Source organism: Myodes glareolus, chromosome 3 (assembly GCF_982192425.1).
Source record: "Myodes glareolus chromosome 3, mMyoGla1.1, whole genome shotgun sequence".
NCBI classification, from domain to species: domain Eukaryota; kingdom Metazoa; phylum Chordata; class Mammalia; order Rodentia; family Cricetidae; genus Myodes; species Myodes glareolus.
Genome location: NC_142028.1, coordinates 124,171,732 through 124,193,100, shown reverse-complemented (window position 1 = coordinate 124,193,100; position 21,369 = coordinate 124,171,732). Strand labels below are relative to the sequence as shown.

The window sequence follows — 21,369 nt, the reverse complement described above, 5'->3', positions numbered from 1 at the left end:
GATTTTTTTATGTTGTATTTTTTTGTTTCTATTTTGTTGATTTTATCCCTCAATTTGATCATTTCCTGTCTTTTACTCCTCCTAGGTGAGTCTGCTTCTTTTTGTTCTAGAGTTTTCAGGTGTCCTGAAAAGTCGTCACTAATGTGAGTTTTCTCCATTTTTGTTATGTGGGCACTTAATGCTATGAAATTTTTTTTAGCACTGCTTTCATAGTGTTCTATAGGTTTGGATATGTTGCGCCTTCATTTTTGTTGAATTCAAGGAAGACTTTAATTTCTTTCCTTATTTCTTCCTTGACCCAGAGGTGGTTCAGTAGTTGACTGTTTAGTTTCCATGAGTTTGTAGGCTTTCTGAGAGTAGTATTGTTGTTAAATTATAATTTTTAATCCCCGATGATCTGATAAGACACAGGGTGTTACTCCATTTTTTTTGTATTTATGGAGGTTTGCTTTGTTATTGAATATATGATCAATTTTAGAGAAGATTCCATGAGGTAGGTGCTGGGAAGAATGTATATTATTTTGTGGTTAGGTGGAATGTCCTATAGATGTCTATTAAGTCCATTTGATTCATTACATCTTTCAGTTCTCTTATTTCTCTGTTATGTTTCTGTGTCGTGACTCCATTGGTGGGCGTGCAGTGTGGAAGTCCCCTGCTATTAGTGTCTGCACAGCCTTGTATCTCAGTGTACAAAGGATATGAAATTAGACATAAATTATTTACTACTATTTCTCAAAGTTAATAGCATAAGCCTTGGTGCACCTGATGTGTACTGAATTCCTTCAAGGCATAGAACACTGTGATGGGCTTGGACCATAATGAAATAGAGCAGATTCAGGGTTTGTCTTGGAGGATCTGAAAGTCTAGTGAGCAAAGAAAATTGTTTTCTGAGAACATAACACATATTTGCTGTGTGAATCATAAGGGGAAGTTGGTAATGCCTAAATGGAGAGGCTGGATAATATTAATAAAATACACATTCCTAATTCATGGAGTTCTATATCACAGAAATATAGAACAGAGTACAATAATTGATAGTAGATTGGAAATAGATATCTCAGGATAAAAAGAATTCCCTGTTTTAAAATAATAGAAGATATACTGAGGCCTCTCATTACTTTAACAGCCTGAAATAGACATCAGTGAGTAGATGCTTCCAGTCCTCCCTTGGAAAAAATTTTTTTTCCTTCTGTTTAAACATTTTTGTTATTAATTTAAAAGGAACTTATTTTATTTTGTAGGTAAATAACACATTGAATTTAGCATATTATGAATTGTAAAACATAATTTTACTTACCCCTAAGAAAAAAAATTAAAGGGCCTGCTCATCAGAACTAAACTGTGTCATCAATCAGGAAGCCCTTTGTGAGATGAGTGATGCTGGTGGGTGAAAAGTATGGAATTTAGACATGGTAGCTCATTGGAAGGATCAGCTAAAGTTCTAAAACATGATTATCAAAGGGAAACTTTCTTTTCTCCACTAGACTATGTTGTGATTATTCACTCGTACAGTCTTTTAATCATTACAAAAAGGAAGTTACAGGCTTTGAGATTGTATTACATATATTTTGTTGAAAAAAATTACATTACACATTTATAGTGAAGTATTGGTATTGTGTAGTGGATCTTGCAGTCCACGACTCTCTCCTCATCCCTCTCTCTCCCCACCTCTCTCTCGTGTGTGTGCGCACACATACTTGAAGTAGGACAGGAAGTTACAAATGTAGCAGCACAGAAACAGAAAGAACCCTCCTACCATGAATCACTCCTCACCTTTCTTTGTCACTGATCATTTCATAAGCAAGAAATATGTATCATGCTATGCATATGTGCTATGTCATCATAGACATTATATTAATATAATACTGGTCATATGCATTCCACTTTATTTTTTACCAAATAGTAAGCATCTGCCACGTTCGATCAAAAACTCACTTTTCTCTGGAAAAGTTAGGATTCATCCACTGGCTGAGTGATTGTGGATCTTCATTTGAACCAGCTACACAATAATGATGTAGAAAATGAAGTGGCTTCCTAGTCAGTCCACCTTCCATTGTGCCATTGTGGTATAAATACTGAGTTTATTATGTTAACTAACCATCATGATTGTATTAGTCATTAAAAAAACTACATTGGTATGTTTATTGAGGTTCAGCAAAAAAATGCATTTGCTTAAGTTTTTTCTCTTGTGTATTGTACATGATCTGTCTTCTAGAAGAGGCAACATGACTGAAATACCTTGGATACAGTCATGCATGCTAGTGTATTCTTATTAGTTTTTCATAAATAAATATCTATACACAGTAGTCTCAGGAATATCCCTACACAATTAGGAGAGCTTTTCATGAAGATGTACATAAGACACATGAATCAATTCCTCATGAGGAGAGTCTAGAAAGCTGAGAGTCTCTTCAGCTTCTTTTTGACCACTCAGGGGTTTCCTTTTCAATAGTAGCAAGAGGGACATTTGTATCCTAGTAAGTGGAGGTCTAGTTATATCTATCCTTAATTAATAAAGATGTTTGTTTGTCCTTCTTAAGTGAAGTGTTGGTGTGTAGGGATTGTCAGAGAAGACTTGAGGTACAAGTAATATTGCTAAGACATTTAAGACATTTTCTACTTTGTTTTTACAGAGAAACTAGGATTGTAGGATAAGAAATAGTGGGAAAGTTGAAACTTCTGAAAATGTGATTCTGGCTTCCTTAAGACTGATTTACAGTGCATTACCCTAGCCTAGACCATGGGACATAGTTGATGATGGATGAAAATGAGCAATTAAATTTAGCATTATTTTATATTTGCAGTTTCTAGAGTTTGGCACAATTTCTAAATGTGTGGTGAGATTAATAGAGCAGAAGATGAGTAACTTTGAATAGACTTTACTTTTTTTCTTTAAATTGATTGATGCAATGTGTCATATGCCCATGTTTACATGGCTGTGCCTGTATGTGGAGGAAAAACAGGACTTGTGTGTCCTACTATGACTTTTTACTTTATTCTCTTGGGGTAGAGTCTGTTGCTGAACCTGTAGGTATGGTGGTGCCAAGATGTTCTGGGAGCCTCTGGAAAGGGGAATGTGAATGAATTTGGGTCCACAGAGGTCTGCTGTTTTGAAGCTTAGTTATAGACAAACTAGATTCTAGGTACTTACAGAATATCTTGGGTGTGCCAATTAAGACACTAGTCCAATGATATTTAACATACTTTTATTAATCAGAAGCTCAGAGTGTTTTTTCATAGACATTGCTTTAGAAGGTTTACAATAAATCTTTGAGGAAGTATGATTATCCTTATTTTACATACATTTTTGATAATTGTCATGGTTATCTTTTATGGGATATGATGAGCATCTATGCAGTGCTTAATTTAATTCAATCATGTAAGGTTAATGTAATTATCTTCTATTCATTTAAAGATTTATTTGCTTTCCTGTGAGTATGAATGTTGTCCTACATATTTGTGTGCATATTATATATGATGTTCATGTATGGCCAGAAGGAAGCAGCACGTTTCCTAGAACTGGAGTCACAGATGATTATGAGTCACGATATAGGTGCTGGGAATAAAATCCCACTCCTTCAGAAGAGCAGAGATTGCTGTTAATTAATGGGCTATCTCTCCAGCCCTATATCTTCACTTTGTATAGTAGCAAACTCAGAGTTGTGTATGTGTACTCTGACTGTATCATGTATCTTTTTATTTTCCTCAGAAGCTGCTGATTGACCTTGTAAACAGAACAAGGAAGGAATGTGGTCTTTCCGTGGGAGTGGAGACTATACGACATTTTGAAATGTGCTTGGGTTTTACAGGGTGGAAAAGGAAATTTGGAAGATGAAAGGTCTCTTCTACATGTCAGTTCCCCCCAAAACTCAAAATGACAAATACCGATGGAGCTTGACATATTTGAAGGAACACTAGCGCACTCACTTGAGCATGTGGTTTGGGCAGGCCTTATCTTTCTCCCCCATTCCCTCTGCCTTGCTAAAAACTGTTAGATTACATTCCTAAAGCAAGAAACCAAGGTCTATAAAATTATTTGGACACTTCCTCCTCCTAAGGCTGACTACCAAAATCTGGAAATCAAACGCTCCCTTTGGCTCACATAATTAACATGCACAATTAAAATTAAACACCTCATCCTAACTCGGGGTTTCCCCCTTTACCTTTATTAACTGTCATTTGCCTATTCACCATGTCTGTCTGTCTTGCTTCTGTCCAGAGACAGTCTTTTGTACCTTCAGGACAAGCACCTCTTCCCCCTTTCCCTTGTCCTTTTCCACTCCCTCCTTATCCCCTATCCCTTTTACCACCTCATTCTAGCCCATTCTAACACAAACCTCCCCTTTTCTTCCTCTTAAAAGTTACACCTGCAAGATCTCTTGCTGCTGTTTTCTGCATGAATCAGAAAGCAAACACATTAACATATCTTTCCCACTTGATAGCAGAACTCTCTGCAATAACAGATGATTGGGTGTGGTTTGTGCCTAATCTAATGTCCAGGAGAAAGCCCTTGCTCTGCAGGAGTCCCCTTTAATATTGATCTTATCTGAAGTTTCTGGAACCATAAATGATCCAAGAGAAATCACATAGCTTTCTGAGAATAAGTATTCTAAATATGAGCTTCAATAGTGTAAAAAAAAAGTTTCAGATTTACAGGTCTGAGTGTAGGGTTTGGGAAATGAAATCATTTGAGTAATGTGTCCTTGTCATAAGTCATCAGCCCTAGACTTGACCTCAGTGTACGTCATTTGGAACCCCTTCTGCTCTTTTCAAGGCATTTCACTGGATTCTTTCAACTAGCTTCCTATGTGGGCATTTCGTCACCAGTAGTGCCACTGGTAGCATTACATAGTGTTCTCTGAAATTCATATGTTGCAGTCTTCATCTCCCATTGCTTCATCCCGTGACTGCAATTTAGTGGGAGAAAATTAAAATAAAATAATGTTTTGTTGATGTGCCTTAATACAATATAGGCAGTATTACTTTTAAAAGAGTTCAGAAACTGGAGAGCTCAGTTAGTAAAGTACTTCACATGCATGAAGACCTACAAATCCCCTGCACTGACATAAAAACTGCAGGCTGTTGCATGTCCCTGCGACCCCAGCACTGGGGAGGGGGTAGAGATTAGTAGATCTCAAGGACTCACCAGCCAGTCAGTCTAGTCAACAAAGAAGCAGGTTCAGTGAGAGACGTTAGCTCCAGAACTATGGTGGAAAGTTTTGAGTTTTACCCTCAGTTCGCTAAGCCACTCTTATTTTGGGGAGTGCTTCCCCTTTGTAGAACAGTGTGTCTCTTCCAGTCTCTAACAGTAAGAAAAATAATTAGTAATTAATAATGAACAATAACAGAAGGAGTTTGAGAACAAACAAGGAAGGCATCCAATAATGAACTCTGGTTTATACACACACACACACACAGACACACACACACACACACACACACACACACACACACACACTTGCATGTGTATGCACATAGAGCACACACATGAAATATCAATTACTTCATGAATAAGCAGATACACATAACAGGTCACACACACACATACACACACACACACACACACACACACGTACAAGAAAAGATCAGGACACAGATACACCTGATGACATTTGATCCTGGGTTCTAGCCTTCAGCATTGTGTGAACAGAAATTCCTGCATTTTGTAATGGAATAGTCTGGATAGTCTGTGGTACTGTGCCGTCGGAGGCTTAGCAGTTTAGCTGGAGCTCTAAGTCTCCACTACTGAAATCCAAACAAGAATGTGGGCGTTCCAGGCACGTCCAGTGTACGAGTCTCTGGTTACTTTCCTGCATTCACCGAGCCCAGAGGTCAGATGACTTCCTGGGATGAACGCCAACTTCCTCTTGCTGTTCCTCCGCTGGCTGGTCAGCAAACGCCTTCTTCTTCTTCCTGTTCTCCCCTTAGTCTTCTAAACTGCCTCCCACGTTACGGCAGATAAATTCTAGAATAAAAAAAAGAGAGAACGCTAAAGTTGCCACTCTCACTTCCTCTCACTCTTTGGCCCAGAACACCTTTAAATATAGTACTTGCAGAGGGGCACCTTCGGAGAGAGACGAAGCCGGTGCCCCAGGGACTCTGCCCTGCCAACCGTTGCTGTTAGCTCATCATGTTTTCTCATGGCCTCCGCTGGTTGCAGAAAATGCCAGGATGAGACCTCGCTTCTGCCTGGTTGGTGCATTGATGATGGCATTGTTCCTTTCCTGCCTGAGACCTGAAAGCTTGGACCCCTGCGTGGAGGTATGTGTCTTGATCAGTTCCTTTCCTGCTAGCCTCCCTTGTCTCTCAAAACTGTCCCAGCTCAGAGCTTCCTGCTGTACATTCCGGTTTGTTTACTTTGCACAAAGGAGTTAAACGAACCAAAAACATGAGAAGTTGTGGGAAGAAAAAGACTCAGTGTTAGCAGGGGAGGAACAGGCAATCAGTGTGGTGTTTTGTTCTATTTACAACATCTGAGCCATGACTAGATACTTGAAATTAGTAGAACAATTTAAACACATTGTTCTGTGACCTGCCTGAGCGACATCAAAGAAATTACTGAACCTTTCTGAGGCTCGTTGTCACATTGTAAAGGAATTAGAGTGCTCACAGGGGAACTGAAGAAGGTTACTAATATCAGGACCTTCTCTTGGCACTGGGGACACTCAGCTTTCAGCAGTTGTTCCTTTCCTTTCCAACTGACGGGAAGGTGGCTGTCATTTCTGCCTCTTAAGAAACTTCTTTGAATGATGGAGTGGCAGCTCAGCTGGTTGGTCAATTGCTGTCAAGCCTGACGATCTGAGTTCAATCCTCAAGTCCCACATAGTGGAGTAGAGAATCTACTTCTTTAAGGTATCTGCTGAGTTCCAAGTGTCTGCCTTGGCAGGTGTGTACATGCATAAATACACACACACACACACACACACACACACACACAACACAAATTAATAACTAGAGCTGGTTTTCAAAATGAAGGAATTTTCTGAGAGTTTGGAATTATGTCACTATTACTGGAAGATGGTGAATTGGGAGGGAAGGAAGGGGAGAGGAAGAGAAAGAGAAAGAGAGACACAGAGAGACATATGGAGAGACAGACAAATACACAGAAAGATAGTGAGGCACACAGAGACAGAGACACTCAGAGACAACAGACAGAGACATAGAGCAATGTAAAACCTGAACTAAGGCAGTGACTCCCTTCCTGGTGAAACACTGACTAGTGAGTAATCTAATTCATGACGAATTCTTCTTTCTCATTGCACAGACCACACAATTATCTCAGAAGCTCACAATAGAACTGAACAAACAAGGAAATAATTCAGGGTGAGGCAGGCTCTGAAGCTCAAAATAGGTATAATGAGTGAGAGTCATGATGTCGACATGGGAGAAAATATTATAACTTAAAACAAAGACTAACTCCTTGCTTTCTCGGTATCTTGCCTTCTGATTCCTTGGTTAAGTTGATGGAGATAGAGTTTCCAACCAGTTTCACACTGAGACAAAAATCCCTTTACCCTTGTTGTATACTATATTCTGACAAGCCTCAAAAGTGAGCCTGTCCCTTCCATAGGCCTGGGTCTCAGTTCCCTTGGCCTTGCCTCCAGAGGTGATGACTAGCTTCCTAATTTACACTTCTTTCTGTAACCACACTACCATCTTTATTTTTTTCCTTGGTCCAGAGGCTTGGATCTGTTAAACTGCTCCTTTATAAACTTTTAGTAACTCTTTAGGTGCCACAAAGACAGTTTTGCCCTACAGGGTCTTTGAACTGCTTGCCTACCCACAGCATCCCTCACCTAGATAAGAGCTGTCTCATCGTAAAATTTTGGGATCCCCTTATATAGTTTAAAATTTTCCTAGTGGTAAAAATGAAAAATGAAAAATAAATGGGCAAGGCTAGTTTTAGTGATATATTTTATATAATGAAATACAGTCCAACTACTAAGAGGATAGTTTATGTTTCATTTTTGGCACAGAATATTAGAAAGTCAGCAATACTTTATGTTTATCTCACATTTTGAATTATCCTACACACACAGTTCATGTTTAACAGTTCTGTGTGGCTTATAGCTACAATACTGGAACACAGGGCCTTTTTAGGATTTATTTTTTCACTTCTACTTTATGTAAATATCTGTATTAGTGTCTCCTCAGGGAGTTTTTTTTCTTGTTTGCCTCATGGACACCTCTGCCTTTGGCCTTTGAATATGTGTTCTCATCCATCACATCATTTTGTACTATTGTCTATTTTTTAATTACTTATCATTTTTTTATGATAGCTTTATCATATGCTAACAGTATGTAGATCATTATAGGTCTTCCATTTGTACATGTGAAGCAAACAAAAGAATAGCTGATAAACAAAGCCTATTACCCTTGTGCTCAAACTGTGGCTTCCCATGACTTAGGTTCTCTTCCCTTGCCTGTTGGTATCCAGTTTACCAGAATTTGTTCCCATCCTTTATTTGTTTATGTTTTTTTTTCTTTACGATGTACATTTCTTCTCTTTTCATGTTCTGGATCTAGAATCAATCTCTATTCTGAACCAGACCTTTCTTTTGGGTCTTATTAACTTTCCTTCCCTGTTAGCTGATGCTGTGAGTTCAATGCCAACTGGAATTCTGTAGCATTTATTTTTGTATTGCCCATGGCCTTTAGCAGAGAAAGTCTACCATTTGGCTTATGTGGACCTCTGATCCATAATTATATAATGCTTATCATTCACTCATCCAACAAAAACCTACTGGCATTGGCCGGTCACTATGTACCTCTCTGAGCCTAGGGGACACCATAACAAACAAAATCATCAGAGCAGCAAAGATCATGGTCCATTTCATTGAATGAACAACACTTGGAAAATAATTACATAGGCAAAGTAAGGTTGCCTAATGATCAAAACTTGTGAAGAAATAAAAGAGGGCAAGAGAAGAATTTCTGACTGACACCTTACTCTATTAGCAATGCCTTCAAGGATACTATGATAATTATCATTTAAACAGGCATATGTGAGGGGGGAACCTACAAGTATAAATCTTCTGACTCTATGTGCATTACCCCATCTTCTTATTTTTTCATCTTTAAAGGATTTTTTTTAAATATTAGAATAAAATACATAACGTAAAAGTAAAATGTTGATATGCAATAAGGGATTAATAATAGCCAATGATAATCAACATTTATATTTATCACTTTGATTATAGCAAGCTTTGAAATAAACTCTGATCTCACTTATTTCTTTGAGAATTCTATTACTTTTAAATTAGAGAAAATAAAACTCACTGGGTTAAGCAAATCATTTTTCTGGAATCATAATTATGAAATTCGAAGGAAAGTTATGGAATAGGGTTTACAGTAGATGTGAGAATACAGATAAAACTAAGTGGGGACTCTAACAACACAAGCCCTTGCCCTTGGTTACTGTTTTCTGTCACTGAAATCCTTGCACTCTAAGACTTCCTCTCATTCCTGCAACAAGTTGCTAAGGTCATTAAGCCAAGGAAGAAATTGCAGTTGTCAAAAATAGGTGATAGCTAGGAAAAATCTGGACATGTGACTGTATATAATTAAGATAAGTAATTAGAATGATAGGAATTTTGTATAAAATAAGTATTTACAAAAATACTTATATTTTCCCTCAAACTAAGTTTACTGAAAATATTATAAAACAAACAAACAAACCACAACAAATCATTGACTCACTCTCAGAATTCCTTAGTTTCCTATAGTTCTAAGGTGCCTACAGAGAGTAGAGGACTCCTGGGCTTTATGCTCCACCCACGATAGCATGTCTAATTGTTGTCTTTGCTCAGCTCCTGTTTAAGCAGTCATGTTAGTGAGAGTTTATGGGTGTAGCTTTTGACATTATTAGAAGACACAATATCACAGTAAACTTCTTGTTTCTGAGCTCTTATAATTTTTTATCCCCCTCTTCTGCAATATTTTAGGTGCAGGAGTTCTTTTGTGAGACTGGGTTTCAGAATTCTGCATTTTGAGTGGTTGTGATTTTCTGTTATGGTCTCTGTTTGAGTGAGAGAGAGTCTTGTAGGGAAGAAAACATCAGATGATTACCAAATGCCAAATGGTCATTCTTGAAAACACACATGTGTGTAATATTATACAAACTGAGCAAGTTGTACTTATGTATTTAGGATTATATTTATATGCATAGACATGTATGTATATAAGAGAAACTAATACAAAAAAGAGGCCATTGATTTGAGAAAAAGCAAAGAAAGGGGTTAAGCGAGAACTTAGGGAAGAAAGGGAAAAGAGAAATGATATAATTATAATCTCAAAAATAAATAAATAAAATAATTAAAAATTATTTTGTACCAAGTGGAATAGAACATCTGTTTTGAAACTAAGGATTTTGTACTTAGCCTGTTAACACCTGATTTTATTGTTCTTCCTGTGATCATAGTTTTCTTGAAGTTAACACATTGAGAATGCAGGAGATACTTTTTTACTCCTAATATGAGAAAAAGAAATTTTATATGCATAAAGTGATAGATAAATGAATGGGTGGGGGTGAATGTGATGTCATACTCATGTAATATCAGAACTTGTGTGGGCAGTAGATCAGGAAGTTCAATGTCAACTTGGGCTGTATAAAAAGCTTAAGACTGGGCTAAATGGGATCCCGTTTCAAACAAAATAATACAGAATGACTGAATTGCTAGATGGATGGACAGAAGAAGGTTGACTGTATAAGAGTTTTACCACCCCATTATTTGTTTTGGCGGAGGAGTGGGAACACATGCAGCTGGGAACAGACATCTGCTGTGTGATCTTTACAGGTGGATCCTAACATTACCTACCAATGCATGGATCGGAATCTCAACGAAATTCCTGTCAACATCCCTTCTTCAGTCAAGAATTTAGATCTGAGCTTCAACACCCTGAAGACCTTAGGAAGTCATAGCTTCTCTAATTTTCCAGAACTTCAGTTTCTGGATTTATCCAGGTAATAAATGAGCTTTTACATGTTGCACAAGGTGAGATAGTTATTTTTCCATCATTGTATTCTTGGGCAAGAAAATCTAGGTTATTCTAACTCAACTTCTTCTTTCACTCATTCATCCAGCAAATGTATTACTTACTGTATATTCTTGGAAAAACTACTTTTATTCACTAGTTTCAGTTTGATGTACAGATAGATAAAAATATTTAAGAACAGTTCTACCTTTTACATTAGCTTAAACTATTCCATTAGATATTTATGGACCACATCCTATATGCTGTACCTTAAGCTACAGAAAAAGAACTTATAGATACATAACACACACTCCTAATTAAGTAGGATTAATACTCTCTTCAATGAGTTAGTAAGTTATAGTGCCCCGTTATTAGACATCTAGCACAAATCCAACAAATGTTAATCAATAATAATACTGTGGTTTACAACAGTAAGTGATAAACTATGTGGAAATAACAAACTGTGTTGGTTAGGAGAGGGACTGTCTTGTTATGTGTGGGTGAGGATTGAGACATGAGGAGGTGCAGAAGATGCCTAAAATATTGAAAGTGAAATAGAAGATAAGAAAGATACTAACTTAGGAGAAAGGTGCCAAGATCCAAAAAAAACATCTGCTATGAGCAAGAACAGTTGCTAAGATTTTTTTTTTGATTCAGTGCATTATACCATTTGTTGGGATACATAAATTTTTAACCAATATTTTAGATGGGAAGTTGAATCTTTCAATGTAAAATTTGTTCTTTGACGATTTCAATCATGTATATAGTGCATTCTTTTGTTCTTACCCTCACTACAATTGATTCCACCTGATCCCTGGTATCCCTGACTCTTTCCAACAGATCCCCTTCCTATAATCATACATTTTGTTTATTTTGTGACCCACTGATTTTAACCATAGTCTCTGTGTGATCATAGATTTGCAAGAAATTATTGGAGCCTAGTGGGTGTAACCATTTGAAAACACTAAAATCATTGTGCCCTCCTTGATCCATGACTTTCTATTTGTAGGCTTAGTGTTGTGCAGGTTCAGAGCAGTTAACCACAGTTGCTGTGAGATCATGGTTACAATTGCTGTGTCTTTTCCAAAGATAGCCCTTCTTCTCCCTGTCTTTTGACTCCTAAATTCTTTTTGCTCTCTCTTCCTCAGTGTTCTCTTACTCTTAGAGTGGGTGCTATAAATACCTGTTTCAGGACCAATCTGGTGCCCTGCTAATTTAACTTAACCACAGTAAAAACCACCCTCGCTCCCACCACAAACACTGGGGTCATAGATCTCTCTAATCACTGCTTTTTGACTTATTTAACAGTACCAACCCTGGGTAACTTCCTGTAGGACGACACAAAAATCTAACCCAAGAAAGATTTGTTACCCTAGAATAGATATGCTGACATTTCATCGCTAGACACATCTTGCCTGAGAGTTAGTGCCTTAATTCATAGCGTTCATTGTTGGATGACGCCACTGAAGACTTCCCTCTCCCAGCAGCCTCTACACCACCGTCCTGTGAAATCTTGCGATTGGCCGGCTCAGCTTCAGCTTTTCATCCGTGGAGGCTGCAATGCTCAGAGGCATCCTTCAAGTGTGAAGTAGATAAGGGGAATTCATTTTTTTCTACAGTGTCTATAAAACTACAGAAATGTTCCATATGTTTATGCTCTAAAATTTCTTGATAAAGATCAAGATTATGGCTGGTGGTGGTGGTGCACACCTTTAATCCCAGCACTCAGGGTGGCCGGGAGAGGCTAGCCTGGTCTACAGAGTGAGTTACAGGACAGGCTCCAAAGCTGCACAGAAAAACCCTGTCTCAAAAAACTAAACAAACAAACAACCAAAAAAAATCAAGATATTGAAAGGCTTCTGCAGAACAATTATTACTATCAAAAAGTCTGAAACTACCTACCCAATGTGATATATTCTTTACTTGGGTATTGATAGAACATTACAAAGTGGGAGGGCAACAACTCTGTGGCACAAAGAAGAATGGAGCTCGTTCTTCCTCCAATATTTATAACTGTATGATTTTATACATGTAAATTTTACCTGAGTCTCAGCTTTCACTTTTATTAAATTGTCTTAGTTAGTGTTACTATTGCTGTGAAGAGACACAACATTTATAAAAGAAAAATTTAATTGTGGTGATTGACTTACATGTCTGATATTCAGTCCATTATATTGGGTAGCACGGCAGCATGCAGGCAGGCAAGATGCTGGAGAGTCAAGTGTCCTACATCTTGCAGGCAGCAGTAAGTGGACTGTCTGTCACACTCAGGGAAGTGACACACTTCCTACAGAAGGTGTGGCCCAGATTAAAGGTGTGCCTTCCAGTCTCAAGGTCTGGATTAAAGACCTGTGTGAACCAGCCTCTTCCAACAAGACCACACTTCTTCCAACAAGGGCATACTTCCTAATAGTGCCACTCCTTGAGTTTATAGGAGCTAAATACATTCAAACTGTCACATAAATGAAAATTATAAATCTCACTGCATGGTTAAATGTTATTAGGTACTGCATGTAGTAAAATTATTTAGTGAGTTTTATGAGTTTAAAAAATTCTATTATAATCATTTCATTAGATTTTACACTTTAGTTTTCCCAGGAGGTTGGCAGGGAACTGAGTCAGACAGGGAGGTAGAACAATGGAAAGAACAACTTCTCAATAAAAGAGGACATAGCGCTCATCAATGTCCTGGATAACTGAGCATTGATCTATACTACTATATTTTAAGAACATTCCTTAAATTCTTTGAATATATGCTTAGGAAGAAGTCAGGTTTCTCTTCCCTTAGATCAAAGGATGTTTTGCATTAGTGCCGGGCAGACAAGCTATTCCCCACACCTTTCCAAAGGTGTTTAATGTGTAATAACTAGATTCCTAACAGTGTTTTGTAATAGATCAGGTAGCCCTTAGAAACATAATGTATGTTTGAATTTTTTTCCTTGGGTCTAAGAAAACTGAGTTTTGAAGGATTTGAGTGACTTATCTACAGTAATATTGAATAATATTATTTACCTCAGCAGACTAGAGCATCAGCTAATATCTCTGGCTTCCAAGTTCAAAGTCTCTTCACGTTATCACTCCATCTCTCTAAAGTTATGAGCTGGATATTATGAGATAGAAGCAGAGAAAGGCCTTTTTGCCCTTATCTGCTATCTATGGCAATATATGTGTATGGTTAGGGACCACAAAATCACATAGCTGACAGAGGGAGCTTGAGAAAGAATCAAACTGAATTGCATAATTTAGAAGTGGGATGATTAAAACGCAGACAAAATATGGTTCCAAAGTCCATGTATGAAGGCAGCAGAGTGGATACATTCAATCCTGGACTTCTTTTCCAGTGATCTGTCTACAACACCTTAATCCTTTGTCAAATTACCAATAAATAACCAAAGCACAGACCAGAGTTATTTTCTTACCTTTAATCATCCCAAGGAGAATAGGAAAAGTGAGGGCTACTCTAAAAGTTTAGGAAATTACACATTTGCAGACTGTGTCTGGTAAGCATCTGCAGTGAAGTCTATCATGCCTGTAGGTTGACTGCATATGAGTTCTGTTGCTGGTTTGTCTCTATGGATACTATATATAGTACAGCTTATTGATATTGGGATAAAATTCATATATTTGGGCTTGTGATTTTCTACTTTATTTACAAACCCTCTCTTCACAATCTTATGTTCGCCTTCCTCATCTCCCTTGTCGCCCAAAGTCACAGACCCTATGTATTGTGGATCTTCCTTGTGTCATGCTTGCTGCTTAATTTAGTGTTAGACGTGCTGTTTGCTTCACCTTTATTCTTATCATTAAAATTTCCACTTAAATATTTGCCAAGAAGTCTGTTTCATCCCCTAAAAGATGGTCAATTCCTTTGATGTGAACATTCTTAGCCCACTTTCTACTTCTTCTGCAAAACTTACTCACATCACCAATTATTAACATTTACCTGTGATAATGACAGATTTAAATACCTAGCTGTCACATATGTGTAACTTTTGTAAATATTAATGCTATCCTTGACACTTAGGTATAATTATTTATGTCTTTGAATTGACTTTCACCAGGCATTTATTACGACCTACAACTAACAACCATCCATATAGTCTGTACCCATCAGATGTACAATCACAGCTATGTGTGGAAAGAAATGTCTGAACTTAATCTAAGGCTATTACATATTCTGTCAGACAAACAGTCATTTATGCCCCTATTATTGATCTTGAATTGAGTTCCTTCTGATGAATTTGTTGCCATGCATAGTTTATCACAGTAGCCAGTATGAAAATGCTAGTGCATAATAAAAGGCACCATTGTTAATTGCCTTGCTTTGTGTGTTTGTCTCCTCACAATAGCATGGTATATCACATATGTTTTTATTGTGAGTTTGCAGGAATTGTTATGATGCTATATAGTTTTATTAAGCAAAAATACATAATTGGTATCTCTTTTCCTCATAGGTGTGAAATTGAGACAATTGAAGATGAGGCATATGAAGGCTTACACCAGCTCTCAACCCTGATACTGACAGGAAACCCTATCCAGAGTTTATCCCAGGGAAGTTTTTTTGGACTAGCAAGTTTACAGAATCTCGTGGCTGTGGAGATAAGTCTGGATTCTCTAGATAGTTTACCTATTGGACACCTTAAAACCTTAAAGAAACTCAATGTGGCTCACAATCTTATACATTCCTCCAAGTTACCTGAGTATTTTTCCAATCTGACAAACCTAGAACACTTGGACCTTTCTAATAACTATATTGAAACTATTTACCACCAAGACTTTCAGGCTTTACGTGAAAATCCCCAATTTAATCTCTCTTTAGAGCTGTCCTTGAACCCAATTGACTTTATTCAACCTCAAGCCTTTCAAGGAATTAGGCTCTATGAACTGACTCTAAGAAGCAATTTTAATAGCACAAATGTAATGAAAACTTGTATTCAAAACCTGGATGGTTTGCAAGTTCATCGGTTGATCTTGGGAGAATTTAAAAATGAAAGGAATGTAGAAAGTTTTGACCATTCTGTCATGGAAGGATTGTGCAATGTGATCATTGATGAGTTCCGATTAACATTTGTAGAAAACTTTTCTGGTGATATTACTGATTTCAATTGCTTGGCAAATGTTTCTGCAATGTCTCTGGTAAGTGTGTATTTAAACAACTTAGAACACATTCCTAAATATTTCAAATGGGAAACCTTAATAGTCACTAGATGTAACCTTGTGAAATTTCCATCTCTGGACCTCCCCTTTATTAAACATTTGAGCTTTACAGCCAACAAAGAGACTCCCAGTTTTGCAGATGTAAATCTGCCAAACCTCACATTTCTAGATCTCCATAAAAATGATCTCAGTTTTAAGGGTTGCTGTACTTCCTCTCATTTTGGAACAAGCATGCTGAAACACTTAGACTTCAGCTTCAATGGTGTCATCATTATAAGTAAAAACTTCATGGGTTTAGAACAGCTGGAATACCTGGATTTCCAACATTCCACTTTAAAAAAGACCACAGAATACTCAGTGTTCTTATCCCTTGAAAACCTGCGTTACCTTGACATCTCTTATACTAACACCAAAATTGACTTCAATGGCATCTTTTATGGTTTGACTAGTCTTAACATCTTAAAAATGGCTGGCAATTCTTTCAAAGACAATACCCTTTCAAATGTCTTTACAAATATGACAAACTTGACATTCCTGGATGTTTCTAAATGCCAATTACAGCAGGTATCTTGGGGGGTATTTGACACACTCCATGGACTTCTGTTACTAAATATGAGTCATAACAACCTACTGCTTTTGGATCCGTTCCATTATAAACAGCTGCACTCCCTCAAGACACTTGATTGCAGTTTCAATCACATAGAGACTTCCAAAGGAATGCTGCAACATTTTCCAAAGAGTCTGGCCTTCTTAAACCTTACTAATAATTCTTTTGCTTGTACATGTGAACATCAGAACTTCCTTCAGTGGATCAAGGACCAGAGCCCATTCTTAGTGAACGCTGAACAAATGACTTGTGCAACACCTGCAGAGATGAAGGGCTCCCTGGTGCTGGATTTCAGGAATGCCACCTGCCATATGCATAAGACTATCATAACTGTGTCAGTAATCAGCGTACTTGTCGTATCCACTATAGCATTTTTGGTCTACAAATTCTATTTTCACCTGATGCTTCTTGCTGGTTGTAAAAAGCACAGCAGTGCTGAAAGCATCTACGATGCCTTTGTCATCTACTCCAGCCATGATGAAGACTGGGTCAGAAATGAGCTGGTAAAGAACTTAGAAGAAGGGGTGCCCCCCTTTCAGCTCTGCCTCCATTACAGAGACTTTATTCCTGGTGTAGCCATTGCTGCCAACATCATCCAAGAAGGCTTCCACAAGAGCAGGAAGGTTATTGTGGTGGTGTCTAGACACTTTATCCAGAGCCGCTGGTGTATCTTTGAATATGAGATTGCTCAGACATGGCAGTTTCTAAGCAGTCACTCTGGCATTATCTTCATTGTCCTGGAGAAGGTGGAGAAGTCTCTGCTGAAGCAGCAGGTGGAGCTCTATCGTCTGCTCAGCAGAAACACCTATTTAGAGTGGGAGGACAATGCTCTGGGGAGGCACATCTTCTGGAGAAGGCTCAAAAAAGCTCTACTAGATGGAAGAGCCTGGAATCCAGAGGGAACCGCAGAGGCAGAAGACAATCAAGAAGCAACAACTTCCACCTGAGGAGGATAAAACTGTGTTCAACACTATTTCTGGCTGCTAGTATTAGATGTTACAGCTTACCAGAAGTTCTGGTGTAGAGAAGGATTCCATGGTGCACATGGTACCAAAAAGCTGGTAACCTAATGGACCTTACAGAGCAGAAAGAGGTTAATGCTATGATGACAGTCTGTACATTCCAGGTGTCTTCTTTAACCAACTCATGCAAAGACTCATAATCAAGAAGGTTTACTCCTACCATTTCAGACTGAGAAGAGGCAATGCTCAATGAAGCAGAAAGGAGCATTTGTCTTCCCATGGATTTTTGAAAATAAAGTATATTATAAACCGTGTTTCAACTTCCTTAAACAAGTTTTGGTAGTTTCAACTGAATTGAATATTTGCTAACTTTTCTTTTTTTCCCCTACTGAATGCAATTTAAATTCCACTGGTTCTCTTTGAGAGCCTCTGATTCAAAGTTCATCTTCCATTTTATATCACTTTCCTTTGTACTTAATTCTTCAGGAAACCAGATTAATACATGCTCACAGACATCCTAGCCATTACTTAGTATGCTGTATTTATTAAATAAAAATTCATAATACACTTTTATTTTTATAAATTCAGTTATCATTTTTTATGTCTTGTCTATACACTCATATTATAAATAAGGCTGTTAGAGATATGCTAGGAATGTCCATATTTAACTTCATTTTTTCAAGCAAGTGTGTAAAATATACTCTGTCACTTTGTCACTAAGTGTCATTCTTAAATTATTACCTACTAAGTTATGGATGTCACAGAGGCAGTGTTAAAAATAATTTGGTTTATAGAATATTTTTAATCAGGGGAGAATAATTCAGGAACAGAAATCAGATAACTTGATCATTTCTTTTTGAAATATCCAGAATCATAGATGCTCACATAACTGAGTGGCAACACAAGATATGCTGCCATACTGTTCCTTTTCATCAAGGATACTGTTTGATGGCCTGGAAGATCCATACAGGGAATCATGGAAATAGATCTTAGGTCCTTTCCATTCATTTTTCCCATTGCTAGACGTGCTTTGTGAGATGGGTGAATGTTGGGAGTACACATTGCTCTTCTTGTTAGGAATCACCTCCTGATGACAGTTAGGGAGGGGAGATTTTATTATTAAGAAAACAGGGCATTCAAAGGGCTTCTCAGAAAGTTATTGTTTTTTTTTTACTTTCTCATAATGGCATGTACCAAGATAGATTAGCAAAAACATTCGTAGAGAATTGCAGCATTACAACCACAATGAGATTTTACCATATTCCAGTCAGCATTTCCTCTATATAAAAATGACATGTACACCGTGTGTGTGCACGTGTATGTGCATGCACATGTGCACATAGTACTTCTATATTGTTTGCAGGGTACGAAATAGTTGAGGCATTGCACAAAACTGTGCTTGTTTCTTAATAAAGAAAACCAAGTAGAACTATTATAATATCTAGCAATAAAGATTTCAAAAACCTCATTTGGATTCCTTTGTTAACTATGACAATATTCATAATACTCAGATCATGAACACAACCCAAATGTTCATTGATAGGTTAATGCATAGAGGTAGTATACTATATTCTTGCAATGGAATGTTATTTGACCTTGGAAAATATGCAAATTTTGTTATTTGTGACAACATGGATAGAAATGGAGTTTCTTTATTTTTTGTGAAATAAGTCAGCCAGAGAAGGAATTGGAATTCTGAGAACTTCTAATGAGGTGAATAAAGATAGAAAGAAGTGATGTGCAGAACAGCAGAAGAGGAAGACAAAAGAAAGCCAAGCTTGGGATGAGTTCTTTAAAGTCACTTTAAATAATTTTATTTCAAAGTGACTCAAATGATGGTGTGGAGTTATTAATATTAAAAAAAAGATTCCTTTCTTGTTTGTAATTCCCTTCGGCTTGAAACATACTCACGTATATTAGTATATTAGTCTCTTCTTAGCTAGACGAGGTAGATGATAAGGAATTAATTTCTTGATTTTCTTGATGTAAAAGTAAAGTTCAATATAGTATATAGGTCTTATCAATCTACCAGTCAACACGTGAGAGGCAAGGCCCCAGTCTGGTCCTCATTCCATCTCAGGGAAACTATTGTGTACTCCAGCCCATTGCTTCATGCTTCAATTTGGCAAAACAAGAAGTGAAACCCCTGCAGTTCTCTATGTGGTTAATGCCAGTCAGGGTTTTTCAACTTAAACCATGAATCTTTAAACAAATACATATGCATGCATGCATTATGCACACAGTGGTTTATTTATAGCACCTCTTTCCATAAAGGGCTTGGGAGAGCTTCCAACAAAATGTACATGAGCAATAAGGTGAATCAGAAGTAGGAAATATGGATAGAAGAGAGGAATGAAAGACATGGAAAGTTTGGACCGTGTATTCCAGGTGGAATTCCAGAGAGATCCCCTGAAGTTTTGGGAAGTATGAGTTCCTGCCCTCATTTTCAGAGTTTGTCAGGTGTGTGACTTGGGCTTCACTTGTCTGAGAGCTAGTCACCTTACAAATAAAATGAAGATTGGGATGTTAATTTTTAGGCCACTGCAAAGTAAAATATATATTTGATGTAAGGGGCTTTCTCATGGGTAGTCAGAGAGAAGCACTGAGTGGTCTTCTCAACCAACATTTTAATCCCACATAGTCACAGCTTGTAGGACAAAAGTTGCGCTTATGACTAAAGTGATAGTTTCTTTTTTACTTTGCTTCTACTAATATGAGTTACCTGAATCGAACTTCCTCTTGGACTCTATAGTCTTTTGAGAAATTACTAGTGGGTTCCTGGAAAGTCATGTGTGGACTTGTGAGAATCCTCAGACATGTTCCTGGGTATTTCTGTGGGACTGAGGGTCACATCTTGCCATCACCTTTGCTTCCCTAATGTTGAGCACCATGCCTGACAATGTAGACATGTGAAGAACAGAAGAATAATTAATGTACCATCTCTTTGTGTGATGTTTCTCACCCTCTGTACTTCACAGTTAAGACCCTAAAGTCTTGAAGATCTTAGCTTTCAATTTAGTTTACACAGCTTTGAAATTTTCTGTCTGTCACTAGCATGGATATTCTCAACTACTTCCTCGCTTGTTTACTTGATATCATGTTTTCCAACACTTTGAGGAAGGTTGGGGAGAAAGAGTTTTCAAAAAAAGTTTTCTCTAGTGAATTCTTTAAAGTCTTATTCTCATAACTTATGTAAAGTATCTGAGTATAGTTCTCAGGACATGCCAATTTGATGGATGCCCCCAATATTACTTTAAGGAATTAAGGCTTCAAGATTTTTATTAACATATCCAAAATACACAAGGCATTAAATGACAGAAATTAAAATTCAATTTACTATATCAATTGTTTTTCTCCTATTTTCTTTCTGTTTGGGATCAAGATTCGAATGCTACTGTTCTCTATTTTTATTTATCTATTGTGTACTATGTTCAAAACTCAGTTATGAAGTTTGTACCAGAGGATAATTGCTAGGCTGAAAGAGAAGCTGGGGAATATGAAAGTAGTATTGAACATGAAAATTTCCTCCCATAACTATGGACTAAGTCTCCACAATTCAGCTCTCCTTTCTGATGGAATAAACTTCTTTTCCATGAAGCTTCCACTTATGCTAACGCATCCACACAAATAGCCAGGCTAATAGGACCAGCTGTGTCTGTCTTTATAGTA

The 21,369-nt window shown here is 37.5% G+C and overlaps 1 protein-coding gene across 1 annotated transcript; it reads left to right on the top strand.

The window, feature by feature from the left end:
- Window positions 1-5,847: 5,847 nt before the first annotated feature.
- Tlr4 (toll like receptor 4) lies at window positions 5,848-18,283 on the top strand. Its single transcript, XM_048459124.3, has 3 exons — window positions 5,848-6,261; window positions 10,797-10,963; window positions 15,429-18,283. Exons 1-3 carry the CDS (start codon window positions 6,172-6,174, stop codon window positions 17,683-17,685), a joined length of 2,514 nt encoding a protein of 837 aa, XP_048315081.2. The 5' UTR covers window positions 5,848-6,171; the 3' UTR covers window positions 17,686-18,283.
- Window positions 18,284-21,369: the final 3,086 nt, after the last annotated feature.